Here is a 14,491-nt window from a genome sequence, read left to right on the forward strand (position 1 = left end):
CCGGAGCACCGGCCACCAAAGCAATAGCCCCATGCCCCCATCGATCTCTTTTCTCTCGCGCACCAAAAAGCTGGGGAAAGGAAAGGGGGCATAAATAATGGGGAAAGGGGTCAAAATTCAATAGGGATGGAAGGTGGCTAGTCGGAATTCTACAGGGAAAGGAAAGGATGGCGAAATCCAGTGGGGAAGGGGTAGAAACGGACGGGGAAGAAGATGGAGGTGCGAAACGGCAGGGAACAGGGCGAAAACGGTGGAAGAATTGGGGAAGGGAGAATGTCGGCGATCGGAGTTAGCATCGCGGTTGCCGCCTAGCCGAAACGACAAGGGCTTTCTCCTTGCCGGCGATAGCAGAAGCCGCCTCCTACCGAAAACGACAGGGCGCCGCCTGACAAAGGTGTCTCGACCACCTTGCAACTGGGTAAAGGTTATTTTTTTATTATTATTATTTAAAATTTTTTTTTAGACCTATCATGTGTGGACACGTGTCTGGTAACTTACAATATTAAGTTGAATGATCGATCAAAATTAATAGGGTATAAAGTTGAGAGTGATAAAAAATAAACGAAATTTGAGATTAAACAGGGCAATTTTTCCCATTTGAAATTTATTCATCTTATCATCTCTCCTTTTCCCCCTTACAGATCACTAAGAATCTTTTATAGTGCAAAAATTCAAAGAATTTACTTTTTGAAAGAGAAAGGCATCGACATGAAAAATGCTTTTTGATGCTTTTTTTTTTTTTAATAGCTCATAAATTAAATTCCAAATATAATTTTAATTATTACTAGTAACTAGTAATAAAAAAAATTTCCTACAATATTTCCCTCCAGAGTGTTAAGCTAACAGCAAAACCGAAAGACCTTTTCATTTATCAACCTTTCTTTGTCACTCTCATTACCCAAATCACTTTCAAATGGTTTCGTAAACTCAAAATACGAAATATTTCATTTGATTTTCGTGGGTTTTTTTTTTTTTGTTATTTTATTTATTTATTTATTTTCTTCGGAAATCTCTACAATCTTTACACTTGTATTTCTCTGGTAAGTTCGCCTGTTTCTTCTAATTTTTATTCGAAATTTTATTTTAATTTCTGATTTTTGTAGTTTTCAACTGAATATTATGCATTTGTGCAATTATTGAGAATTAGAGTTAACTCCTTTTCTTAATTTTGGTTCGTTTGCTTAATTTCTTGATGGGTATTTTGTTGAATCTGAAGTTTGGGAGATTTGGATGAATTTTATCGGTTAATTGATTGGACAGTTCGATTAAATGATAGTTCTTTCTTGTGCTTTTGGGTTGATATGATGTTTGTAGAAAGCTCTAGTTTAATTCCTTTATAATTGGAGACATTGATTAATGAACGAAATGATGAGCATATTTAAGAATGCTTGTTTTTTTTCTTCTTCTGGGTTTTGACCTTTTTGTTATATTGAGCTTTCTGTATGATTCATACACTGAAGAAATTGGAAAGTATTGTTCTTTACCTTGATTGATAGCAATGGTACCTTGCATTTGGAAGGTGGAAAATGTCATGGGTTGGTTTTGTTGAAGGATTGACTTGTTTTAGGTTTGATTTGAATCATGGTATTGTTGGTTATGTTACTTGGACTCGAGTACTTGGGTCAGACAAAAGCAGTCTCCAAGTATTAAACTCGACTATTTATGAATAATTTCTATGAGTGTTGTCTAACATGAAGTGTCAAGTGTTCATACCAAAATTGGAGGGTTGAGGATGTTACACGAGTATTTGTTGAAACCCATTGTAGCCTACTTGTGAGTGTCCCACATTGGAGAAATAGGAGAGTTGGTTCCACTTTATAAGGTAGAGAAGTTACTCCTACTATTGCCAATGGTTTTAGTATGGAAGCTCCAAAGCCTTGTTTGTGGACCAAACTCTTCTCCTCCTTTGTTCGGGTTACCCAGGCCCATTTCATATTGTTTCTAAATTTAACATGGTATCAGAGCCCAGGTTTGTTGGGCCGTTTATAACTGGGCATTTGTCAAGCCACTGGTTAAGGGGCCTCTATTGGATGTTCATTCCCAAAGAGGATTTATATTGTACCTTCTGGTGTGCTCTAAGTTCTAAAGACACTCACAAGTGAGGGGGAGTGTTGAAACCCATTGTAGCCCACTTGTGAGTGTCCCACATTGGAGAAATAGGAGAGTTGGTTCCACTTTATAAGGTAGAGGAGTTACTCCTACTATTGCCAATTGGTTTTAGTATGAAAGCTCCAAAGCCTTGTTTGTGGACCAAACTCTTCTCCTCCTTTGTTCGGGTTGCCCAAGCCCATTTCATATTGTTTCTAAATTTAACAGTATTTGAGGTGCAATGAGGGGTATATGCAGCACATGTTATTGGCGATGTCATGAAAACCTGGATATTGTACACTAGAATGAGGTGTCTGACTAAAATAGGTTTATTGAAATTTTGTAAATGATGTTTGATTAGAATGGACTTATGCTGTAGGGTGAGAAAAATGCAATACTCCTCTTCATGGGCACAAATGTTATGTTGTTTGAATTTGTGCTCATGTGAATAAGTACAAAGTTTATAGCTGTTTTCTTATTTCCTTAAATGTGTTTGAATTATAATTAGCAATATTTTGTTTGCTTACTTGATACATCATTTATTTGAGCACCATAAGACGATACATACAGGTCATGTGACTAAGTTCATGCCTACTCAACATTAGTCTGGTGTTTTCCATCCTTTCTTTTAATATTATCTCTTTATCAGTTGATGTCTGTGTTGTGCTCACTGCTCAGTATCTTTTGTTGTGCCATAGTCTTCTCAAGCCCTGTTATTTTGGTTTGTCTGGAAATATTGAGCTCTATATCAGATAACATATGCGCCCAATTTGAATGACTTACTTGGTCCCCTTTTCAGATAGTTAGTGTGTATGTGTACTGTTGGTATCGGTGTGAGAAGGGATGAAAGTTGGAGTCATGAATAAGCTCAGGCGCCGTAAGCAGTCTAATGAGGTTGGTTTGTTTCTTAATGTGTTTTCTGAATTCATTTAGATGTACATGAAAATTGTCCTGTTCCAAATTTTCATTCCTTTGTACTGGGATTACTTTATTTCCATTACTTTCGTTCACCTCTTGATTGCTAAACTCATTTTTCATTGAAATTATCTGTTGAATTGCCTCTATAAGGCTATAAGCCATTCTAACTCATCTCTCATTTCAAAATTGATGAAATATTCCCCATTAGAATCCTGCTGATGACACTAAACCAAATGGGGGGAATTTACTTGTCAATGATCGTAACAAGTACAAGTCAATGTGGATCCGTACACATTCTACCCTTTGGATGATTGGGGCCTTTGTCCTCATCATCTACATGGGCCATCTTTATATTTGTGCCATGGTGATGCTGATCCAAATCCTGATGGCAAAAGAGCTGTTTAATCTGCTAAGGAAGGTCCGAGAGGATCGAGATCTTCCTGGTTTTCGGCTATTAAATTGGTGAGAGTTTCAAGTTCATAAGATCTAGATTGAATTGCCTAGAATATCTTTAATAGCAAATGAAAGCATGGCGTTCTAATTCTGTATGTGCTATTTTACCTTTTCAGGCACTTTTTCTTCACTGCAATGTTGTTTGTCTATGGTCGATTCCTCAGTCAGCGGCTTGTCAATACTGTCACTTCAGACAAAGTATTGTATAGGCTTGTTAGCATTCTTATAAAATACCATATGGTTATCTGTTATTTCTTGTATATCGCAGGTTGGTCAGCTTTCCTTTTTGTTTTCTTGTTTTGCAAATGAAGACATGATTGATTAATTAATTGGGCTACAGTATAATTGCAAGCGTGTAAGGTTTTTTTTTTTTTTTTTTTTCTTCCTAGCCCCAAGTGTTCTAGTTGTCTGGAATCTGTCCCTTTACACTGTTTGCTGAGTATATCCTCCAAAAGTGGAAGACAGGAAGTATTGTTGCTTGAGATTGTGATATTGTAAGAGACATGCATCCCATCTATGTTGATGTTTCTAATCAATAAATACTATTCCTTATGTTACTCGAACTTGGTTGTTCTTGTCAGACACCTTTATTTTCCAAGTGTTGGACTTGACTATTTTGTGAAAATTTCCCATGATTTTAGTTTGAAATGAAGTGTCTCCATACCCAAGTTGAGTGTTGAGTATCTGACATGGGTACAAGAGTGAGTAATATAGATGTCTAATTGTCTATTCCCTTATTATAGTTTTCAATCTTTTCTAACCAATTCTGCTTGTATGAACCTGATTGCATTCAGCCTTCAAAGTATAATTTTTTATGCTTCATATTCAATATGCAGATGTTGGGATATGCATAAAGCAAAACTAGAAAATAACCCATAAGATTTATATCTTGTTGGACTGTTTGTGAATTATGATGGGGGGAGGTTGTACTCAAATCTCCGAAAAAAATAGTAGAAGTGTTTTTTTTAATAATCCTTTGTCAATAGAAGTGCTACCAAAACTTATTTTATGAGGAATAATATTTAACTTTAGTCACAACTGACAAGTGGATATACTTAAATACTTTGTATGAGTATTTTATTTTTATTTTTTATGAAAGTACTTATCTACGAAGTATGAACTTTGTCAGAATGGATGTCTTTATCCTTGTTAGCCTATTTAATTATGTTTAAGTGGCATCTGAATGTTTTATCATGAGGAGCGATTTCAAAGGGGAATCAATATATAAGTGTTTTGGCCATAAGATTTGATAATTGTAAATTATGATATTGAAGTATTATGCTCCGTGAAAATTTACCACTAATTGTCTTATCTTTTTCTATTTGATATGCATTTTTTATCTGGTAAAAAAAGTTGCTGAAGTTACTTTGCAATTGACTTCAGGTTTTGTGTGGTTTATTCTCTCTCTGAAGAAGAAGATGTACAAGTATCAGTTTGGCCAGTATGCATGGACGCACATGATACTTACTGTTGTGTTCACACAGTCATCATTCACGGTGGCCAACATCTTTGAAGGAATGTTTTGGTAAGAGAACTTTCAGTACACAGTGAAAGATGTAAATTAACTATTTTATTTTCCCAATCTAAGATAAATTGCCTACAGTTTATGGCAATCTTTTCTTTTTTCTCTTTGGCAAAAAAGTGTGGAGATGAATTGTTCTGTCGTTTTGTATCTTTATCATAATTTTCTAAAGCATGGCCTGGTCTCCTTGTGTGACTCAACTTCAACCATATGTGCATGCAAGTCTATAAGAAATTACCAAGTGAGAAATCTTGTTAGATTTGTCTAAATGTCAGGTCTATCTAACCCATGGAATTAAAAAGCTCTTTTGACAATAAGAAAATGATAATAAGACATTTTGACATGGTCGAGTTTGAATATATTCTGGTTTGGTCTAATCTGGTCATATTACAGGAATAAATAATAAGCTTCTGAATAAGGTGAAGAGAACATAGCCTTTGTTATATCTTATTACTAAAGATGCATTGAAAGAAAGCTACATTACCTTTTTCAAAAGAAAAAAGAAAGGAAAAAGAAGCGAAGATGTATTGTTTCATCCTTTAGTCTGAAACTGAATGACGCTGGTGTATGCATAATTCTATTTTTAGTTCTTTGTTTGGATTCTCATAAAAGCTCAGTAGAATGTAAATGGATGAGCTATGACCTTGCAAGATAATCTGTCTCAGTGTCGGCGCCTTATTTTTAGTATCATTATCATAGTCCCTAGCTTTCTTGTCCTTAAAGGCTATCAGTGAGCAGTATCGGAGCAATGTAAATCTGGTGCTTCAAGTATTTTTCATCTATCTGGATCCAAATGTGTAGTTCTCCAGATGGTTCTGGGTTCCTGCAGAGGAAGGAGTGAAGGACTATATATGTTGGGAGCAACACTTTCATGTAAGCGGGTTTACTTGGTCAGAAGCTCAAAATGAAATCTAAATCTAAGCCGAGCTCTCCTATTTTATTTAACCAATTGGTGCCTTTTAAAAGGCATGCACTGAGGTGATAGGTATCCTAGAGCCTTGGAACAAGTACAGGGGTAAAGGCATTATTTTTTAATAAGAACATATTCAATAGGATCACATATTAAAGCGGTCATGATATTTAATTACACGGAACACTTTAAACTTTAAAGGATATGGCGTGGGTTTTACTCTAGACCACCTCACTGGCCCTAGAGGTTACCATCTTTTTAGCCTCAAGCATGCCTTTTCATACACTGTGAACAACCATTTTTCTTTGCTTCTACATCTAATTGTTGTTGTTTGCATAAGAGTTTCACTCAGAAATAATTTATTTAGATTAAAGATTTTTGTTACCTTTGTTCTTGTTACTTTAAAGTACAAAGTATACTGTGTCTGTATTTTCTTAAAATCCTCTTTCTTTCTCTTGCTTATATTTGTTCAATTGTGCCATTGAACCTTTCCTGTTAGAAGGAAGTAGAAGCGTGACACTGTGGTGAGCTTTAGTTTGTGAATTCTGTATACACTTTTGGATTCTGTGTTTCTCATGAATAAACTATTAGCACCAAAAGTTGAGAATGCTGTGTGAAGATTATTGAAACTTCTCTGTCTTTTGAATATTAACAACACATTCTTCAAATGATTTTAATATATTTTCAGACTATAGTTTGTTCCTGGGTGTGATAAACTATGATATTCTATGATTAATTAAAAGCCTTTTTTATTCGTAAGGCTAAGATATCAAAATTAGAGGATCTGGCAAAGCCTTTCATACATAATGTTGACTTACTAGGATAAATGTGATTGTGACTTTGACAAGAGATTTTGTGTTATAGCCTTGTTCTCCCTGCTGATGTATCATGGCTTCTACGATGAATTGTCATCCTTCATTCTTATAGACTGCTACATATTATCTTCTTTCTTTCTGCTGTTGAGGACAATAACTCAGTCTGATATGATTGCAGGTTTCTTCTTCCTGCATCACTTATCGTCATAAATGACATTGCGGCTTATTTATTTGGGTTTTTCTTTGGAAAAACTCCTCTGATTAAGCTTTCTCCTAAGAAAACTTGGGAAGGATTTATTGGGGCTTCGGTTACAACCATCATTTCAGCATTTTTGGTCCGTACTACTCTTCAAATTTTGGCATGCATTTCAGCTTTTTGACCTGTTTGGATTTATTTTACTTGTCCTTGTGCTGCAAACATAGGACCCATTTAAAAGCATAAGTTAACCCTGGCATAAAGTTGAATCTCCCTTGAGGAGACTATAATGTTCTTTACTTCTATTTCACGTATGGATCTGTTAAACTTTTTATTCTATTGCAGCTTGCAAATGTCATGGGTCGGTTTGAGTGGCTAACATGTCCACGAACGGTATATATTTTTGTTGCTTAATGTTAAAGGATTTTCTAAGAAATCAAAATATATCTCTTGACTAATTGTTGTATTTTTCTTTGGTATATATGAAGGACTTGTCTACTGGTTGGCTTCACTGTGATCCTGGGCCGCTGTTTAAGCCAGAGTATTACCACTTACCAGGATATATTGCAAACTGGGTAAGATACGTACATTGTTTTCAGTGTTATGCTTCAAATTATATTGTACTTAGTTGTATGTTATTGGCTGCTGTTTTTTGTTTGTCCTAATTGCTAAAGGTGGTGCTGGAGTAACCATGTCAGCTTCTCCAGGGGCGGAACCCGAAAATGTTTATTAAGGGGGCCAAATTTAATATATATAGTATTGTACTTGAATTAAAAAAAAATCTACATAATGCAAATATTTGAAAATGAAAATTTAATGCCGGAGTAGTAGTTAAACCTTTATGAAATAGTATAATTGGTACAAGTAAGTATTGCAAAGTAAAATAAAAAATGAAAGTGTAGGGGGGTAGGTTTCGAACTTGGGGTGGAGATTGGAGAATAGATCTCACTACCAACTAAAACCAATTGAGCTAAGTAAAATCGTAGTAATACTTATGCAACATTTAATACATAATATCAACCAAGGGGGAGGCCATGGCCCACCCCAGCCCCCCCCCTTGGTTCCGCCACTGAGCTTCTCATTCTAATGTGGTCTTATAGCTTCATACTGATCAGTGACCACTTATATAACATCAAAAGTTTCGGATAACTTGTTCTGGTTTCATCCATTTTCATGCATGTCTTGGGCAGCAGTATGTTTGGAGTTACATTTCACTTTAACAATTCACTGAAGAGTGCTATTTTGACAATGAGAGCTGACTGCTTAGGAATTCTGTTTGAGATTGGTCTTTTTGTGCCATCTGAAGTAACTCTTCATTACCAAAAAATTTCTACGTTCCAGAATTTATGTTTGACTTCAAGCCCAGAGAAATTGACACTTTTGTCAGCAATCTCTTAAAAAATCATGATGAGAGCTAGACTGCGAGTGACCAGCTTTAACCCAGTGTGCTGTTGGTGTATGTGGATAGCTATTCTTCGTTTTGATGAAAAAACCCTTCAGCTAACGGTGGTTAACTTGGTTAGTTGATTTTTAAAAAAGAACTGATGGAAGGAGGTGAGAATGTGAGATTTGCAGAAGGTGTGTGAGGTGACAATAACTGTTATATTTCATAGCACCTGTTCAGAATTTTGGTCATTGTTCGCATTCAAATAATCATACTTTTGTCTCAGTCAAGTGGGCATTGAACTTGGGCATTAAGGTTCTTGATCCAACACCATATATGTTAGGATGTTTCTCATCACTTCCATTTTAATATAATACTGATGATATCAGACATTAAATTAATCATATATTTGTCCTAAACATTTTAAGAATTTTATCTACTGGCAAGAGCATAGATTTCAGGCTGTCTGATTTTTTTTTTTAATGCGGCCTTTTTAATAAGCTCCATCATGATTACATGACAATTATATCACCTCGAACTACATGTTAAGTTTCCTCTTCTAGATAAGGAGTGAATTTCTGGAGATTGGTATGTTCTGTAAAAAGTTAGTTTTACATGACTTATTGCTACAGCAGGAAGTTTCATTCAATAAGATTATCGAACACTTTGTAAGAAACTGCCAGGCAAGCTGTGATAAAACCTGTTATCATAAGGGCTCCATGTTGAACTAATACCTCTTATTCTTTGAGTAATTTTATTTGTGATGGAGTTAAAAGCCTTAATGTTTGAATCTTCTTGTTAAGCTATTAAATTAAAATTTCTTTGTGCCAAAGTCGGAGAAAGATCAGCAAGTTGTATTGAAGCAAACACCTAGTTACCTTGTCAAGCTATAATATAAATTGGGTTGACTATGTAGTTAAACAAAGAATTGGTACTCATTTGACAAATTGTATGTTGAATAGATGACAGGGACTTAGAGAGCATAACGATGTTGCTGTCTGTTTTGTAAGGATGATATCCTGTGCTTTTTTATTTTCTGTTTTAACATCCTTGGTTTCCATATGTTTTATAGAATATGTTGGCATCAAAGTATCGTGGATCTCAACACTTGCTTCATTGACACTAATAATGCTCTTGCCTATGAAGACACTTTTATTTTGGGATTGATAAAGCCTTACTCCTGGAGTCATGGCTACTAAAATTAGATGTTGCTATGAAATATTGCAGGAGATATTATGAATTCCGAATTTATTGTCATTGTATCTTTTGCAGATCCCTTGGAAAGAAATTCCCATCATGCCGGTTCAATGGCATGCTTTGTGTCTAGGCCTCTTCGCATCAATCATAGCACCTTTTGGAGGATTTTTTGCCAGTGGCTTTAAAAGAGCATTCAAGATCAAGGTTCACTCGCATTACTTTGACTTTACACACAGATGTAAAGCCTCCACAATATCTGATTACAACCCTTTTTCTTGTGACAGGACTTTGGTGATAGCATCCCTGGACATGGTGGAATTACTGACAGAATGGATTGTCAGGTATGCTGCAAAATATATTTGTTACTAATTGAATCTGTTTAATTTATAAAATTATGGTATGCATTCTGGGGATTGCATAGTCAATTAATTGAAAATCCGAAGTCTGCACAGTATCATATGCAAAGTATATGTTAAGTTTAGCAGTCAATTGTGCATCCATTATAATTTTAATTTATTATAATTCTCAATGGTAACACTAAACTTTTTAATTTTCTTAGTGGTAAACTGCAAAAATTCTTATTATCATTGATAAACTTTAATTTATTATAATTTTCAATGGTGAACTTAATGGAGCAATTTAGTTAATATTAAACCATGGTTAACATCTTTTTAGTTAAAATCATAAACCATGGTTAGTTTTATTATTTTTTTAATAATTAACTTAAATTTAAAAATTAAAAAAAAAAAAAAAAACCCACCCCTTCCCCGAACAACATTCACCACGCCGGCGCCGGCAACCCACCTCATGCCCCAACCCATTCCGATGCCCAACCACCTCCCTGACTGGCGCCTCGGCCTCCCCAGCCCGCCGCGCCTATCCCCTATCCCTGAAACCCACCTCCCTTTTCCCCGAAAACCCTAGAAACCACCCTCGAAATCCCCCATCTGACTAATACCCCACCATCAAAAACGTTAATCGGGCTTTTCCCACCTTCGAAACCGATTGGTTTCAAAAACCACGGCCTTCGTCTCGAAGCAGCGTCGTTGAATTTCGCCACAAAAGCCGATGATTTTGTCCTGATTTTCGCCGGTGATTTTCGATGGTGGTTTGGGTCGTGGGTTTGGGTCCGATTTGGCGAAGGAGAGGGAATTGGGAAATCAGGGAAGGGGAGTCCGATAGGAGAGGGGTTCCAAGTGTGGTTGCGGATTTCAGGGATAAGGAATGAAAGGCTGGCGAATTTCGGGAGTGGGGGATGAGCGGCTGGCGGTTTTCAGAGGTGAGGGATGAAAGGTTGGTGGTTTTCGAGGGTGGAGGGTGAGCGGCTAGTGGTTTTCGGGGGTGGGGGGATGAGCGGCTGGCGGTTTTCAGAGATGAGGGATGGTCGCCGGCGTTAAGGGGTTTGGGTGCCGCCAACGGTGGGTGGAGTCGGCAATGAAGTGCGGTGGCGCTGGCGGAGGGGAGGGGGCTGAGGTTGGCTGGGGCACCAGTGGGTGGGGTTGGGTTTTTTTTTTTTTTAAAATAAAAATAATTTAATTATTTACAAAAATATAAAAACTAACTATGATTAATGTGTTTAAATTAAAATAAGTATTATCTTTGGTAATCAAAACTTAGGTTTACCAAAGATCATAAAATTTTTTGTAATTCACCACTGAGAAAAGTAAAAAGTATGGTGTTACCAAAGAGAATTTCCCAATAAAATTTTATAATAATTCGGTATTTAAACATGAGTGTTTTTATAATTTTTTCAGATGGTAATGGCCGTCTTCGCATATATCTACCATCAATCCTTTGTTAAGTCACAAAGCCTCTCAGTTGAGTCTATCTTGGACCAGGTAGTTTTCCCTTTGTTCAGATACATAATAGAAAGGTTTTTTTTGTCTGTTGTTAAAGTTATTGCATGAAGTCTTTATACTGACATCATTTCTTTGGTAGATTTTGATGAACCTTACATTTGAGGAGCAGCTTGATCTATACCGGAAGCTTGGAGAAATCTTGCAGCAGAAAAGATTTGGACAACATTAAAATTCACGCTATTGCTTTGAGGTTTGTTTTTCTTCCCTTCCTATATGCTTTTAAACGGCAAGATGTGGTCTGTCTTACTTGTGACTCACCATTCCAATATAACTGACAACTCAGAAGAACAATCGTACTGTGCTTTCCTTGTGAGCATTTGGTACTAGTCCAGTGAATCACTTTGATAGCTTTGCTGGATTATGTTGCCTTTGTCCTTATACTTGATTGACTTCTTCTTCATTTGAAGATTAGCGGGAGAAGCTGTTGGTAATCAGTGAACTGCTATCTCAACTCATGATTATATTAGAGGGCTGGTATTTGTCGAGTTAGGACACTTCATTAGGGCTTGGCTTGGATCTTCTTTGGAATGTGATATTGGTAGCAGTTGCATTGTACATGTGGAAGAACTAGGAGTTTTTTGTTAGTCATTGTACACTAGAGTGTATCATATAATCTTTATCTGGGATTCATTTTCCTGGTATTTTGTCTAAAATAGTTTTCATTGTTTTTAGGGTTTTTCTTAAAGATATATTCTTGCAATACCATTCATTGACCATTGTTGGTGCTGTGGTTCCTTGCATTCCATTAACAATTATGATTGTTTTGTGGTGTACATTTCCCCATTTGCTCTTGTTTGCTTTGCACTAAAAAATGCCAATAATTTCATCAAATAAAAGATGCAACCCTGAACTTCAAGATTTCTGCTGCAACATTTTCTGAAGGAAACTTCAGTAATTCACCCACTGAGGCATCGACTGTCCGTTGCAAGCTTGACACATTGAGCGTGGTGCTAGTGACCAATTGACCATTCCCTTACCATGTAACTAACGGTAACAACCCATATTACCCAATCCCAAGTCGAGGAAACCAACCCAGCCAAGAGCCAACCAGAGTCACGGTCGCAACTTGCAAACAATCCTCTTCTACGCCGTGCCAGGATATGTGATTCCTTCTCGGCTGACTTCATACCCATCTCACCCCGACTCCGTGCCTGAGCCACCCTTACAAAAACTAGGTCATGATGCTCAGCTTCACGCTAGTTATATGAACTTGGGTACCTATGTCCGACTCAGCTATTTTGTAAAAAAGATTTCATGATTTTCAACTAAAAGTGAATTAGTGAAGTATTCGAGTGTCATATTATGTCCAAGTGTCGACGGCCCGATATGAATAGTTGAGGTGATACGAAGAATATATTTAACATAGCTTCACGTCAAACCAATTGAACCAACCAGCATTATAGTCTTCGTTTTAAAACCAAAATGATACACAAAGTACTATAATAAAAACTTATGTCCAAGTATCGATGGTCCAACATGAATAATTGTGGTGAAACGAAGAATCTATTTAACATAGCTTCACATCAAACCTATTGAACCAACCAGCATTACAGTCTCCGTTTTAAAACCAAAATGATAAACCTTAGAACTATAATAAAAACGTATCAAATATTTGAAAACGTATCATAAAGTTAATTTTATAATGAACAAGAAAAACGTTTAGTACTATGATTAAGGTCCTCGACATATCTGTCCATTTGATGCTTGCGGAGAACTAAGAAAAATAGTACATAAAACCAAATAGAATATATTCATACATTCGTTTTGTTATAATTAAACATGTAATTAATTAATTAGAAGATTGCAACTTTACGCATCCTTTTGCATTGTTTATGGTTTATACATCTTGCAAGTCAAGATTGAACTTTTTCACCATTTGTTAAATAGTACTGTATTGCTTTTCAAGCTCACTGTTTTTTTGGTTCAATATATGTGGGTCAAGCACTTGGGACTAGAGGGGAGGGTAACTTACCCCCAAGTACTTTCACTTGGCAACCCTACAAAACCGATACCTCTTATAGGTTTAGCCAGTCCAACTCCGCAGGTCAGTGCTTGAGAGTAGATGGGAGAGGTAAGAGAATCCCCCTACTCCTAAACATTTTGCAGTTAATGGGGCTTGAACTTGTGACCTCAAACTCACACACCAACTCCAAGCTTGGTAATTGCAATGTACTCCGTACTTAGTAAAAACACGAAATACTCTGTATAAATTAAGTGAATACGGAGTATTTAAATATGGTACTGTATAAAAGTACTCTGAATCCCAGCAAAATACTAGGGAATCAAACAAGATTTGGACTTAAGTGAAAAAGAAATGCAGTCAACATCATATGCTCCTTCTAAATGGAAGAAATGTCTTACGAAAAGGCAAATAGACCACAAATCACTATATCACGTACCAAGTATTTTAGACCAAGAATTTCAATAAATTTCTTTTGCCTAAGTTCACGCATTAGAGATCAGAATACAAATAGGGGGTTACAACATGAATTAGGACCGTCTTATTATTATAAGACCACTTTGTACATGAACTAGGTCAAGAGAAGAGAGAAATTAAAATAAGTTCATATGTTTACAGTGACTCATAAAAGTAGCTAATACGGTTTTATGATGAGGAAAATAATTCTACACAAATATTCTCTTATTGATATTTAACTTTGGTATAACTAGCTATAGAAAGGGTCAAAGGGTGGTTATGATGTAAATGAGATCCGATTTCAAGTTTTGCATGTGATTAATTTTAAAATCGTGCAAAAATCAGTAAATGAGTCGAACATATATTCAAGTACATATGGAATTAATATATAGAGTATAATTAAAATCAGCGATAATATAATTAAAATGCCAAGGCAGGAGTAGTTCAGTTAACTTTTGGCTGATTGACTTTGGTTATGTAAATTATGTTTTTAAGTAATTGTCCTTTCTTCACAATCGTAAGTGTTGATATCAGCAAAATTGGCAAACACTTAACTGCATGATTTACATGAATTCAATATACTCTATTAATCTACTTTCTTCACAAATCGTAAATAGCTCTCTATGTTATTCTTATAGCAATGATTTACATGAATTCAATACACTCTATTAATCTACTTAACTTTTGGCATGTTCACATTTATTGAATTGAGCTGAATTGAACTGATTGGAAC

At 36.0% G+C, this 14,491-nt stretch overlaps 1 protein-coding gene across 2 annotated transcripts; it reads left to right on the top strand.

Moving 5' to 3' along the window:
- The first annotated feature begins 806 nt into the window (after nucleotides 1–806).
- LOC145589741 (phosphatidate cytidylyltransferase 1-like) lies at nucleotides 807–12,097 on the top strand. Of its 2 annotated transcripts, none has more exons than XM_081646419.1 (13): nucleotides 807–1,040; nucleotides 2,888–2,982; nucleotides 3,215–3,468; nucleotides 3,576–3,727; nucleotides 4,843–4,984; nucleotides 6,885–7,041; nucleotides 7,248–7,295; nucleotides 7,391–7,477; nucleotides 9,559–9,687; nucleotides 9,768–9,824; nucleotides 11,238–11,321; nucleotides 11,422–11,532; nucleotides 11,750–12,097. In XM_081646419.1, the coding sequence occupies exons 2-12, from the start codon at nucleotides 2,932–2,934 to the stop codon at nucleotides 11,509–11,511; spliced, it is 1,251 nt and encodes a 416-aa protein (XP_081502545.1). In that variant the 5' UTR covers nucleotides 807–1,040; nucleotides 2,888–2,931; the 3' UTR covers nucleotides 11,512–11,532; nucleotides 11,750–12,097. The 2 variants fall into 2 exon arrangements, with proteins under 2 accessions (XP_081502545.1, XP_081502546.1); XM_081646420.1 differs by having other exon boundaries at nucleotides 11,755–12,097.
- Nucleotides 12,098–14,491: the final 2,394 nt, after the last annotated feature.

Source organism: Chenopodium album, chromosome 17 (assembly GCF_948465745.1).
Source record: "Chenopodium album chromosome 17, dcCheAlbu1.1, whole genome shotgun sequence".
NCBI classification, from domain to species: domain Eukaryota; kingdom Viridiplantae; phylum Streptophyta; class Magnoliopsida; order Caryophyllales; family Amaranthaceae; genus Chenopodium; species Chenopodium album.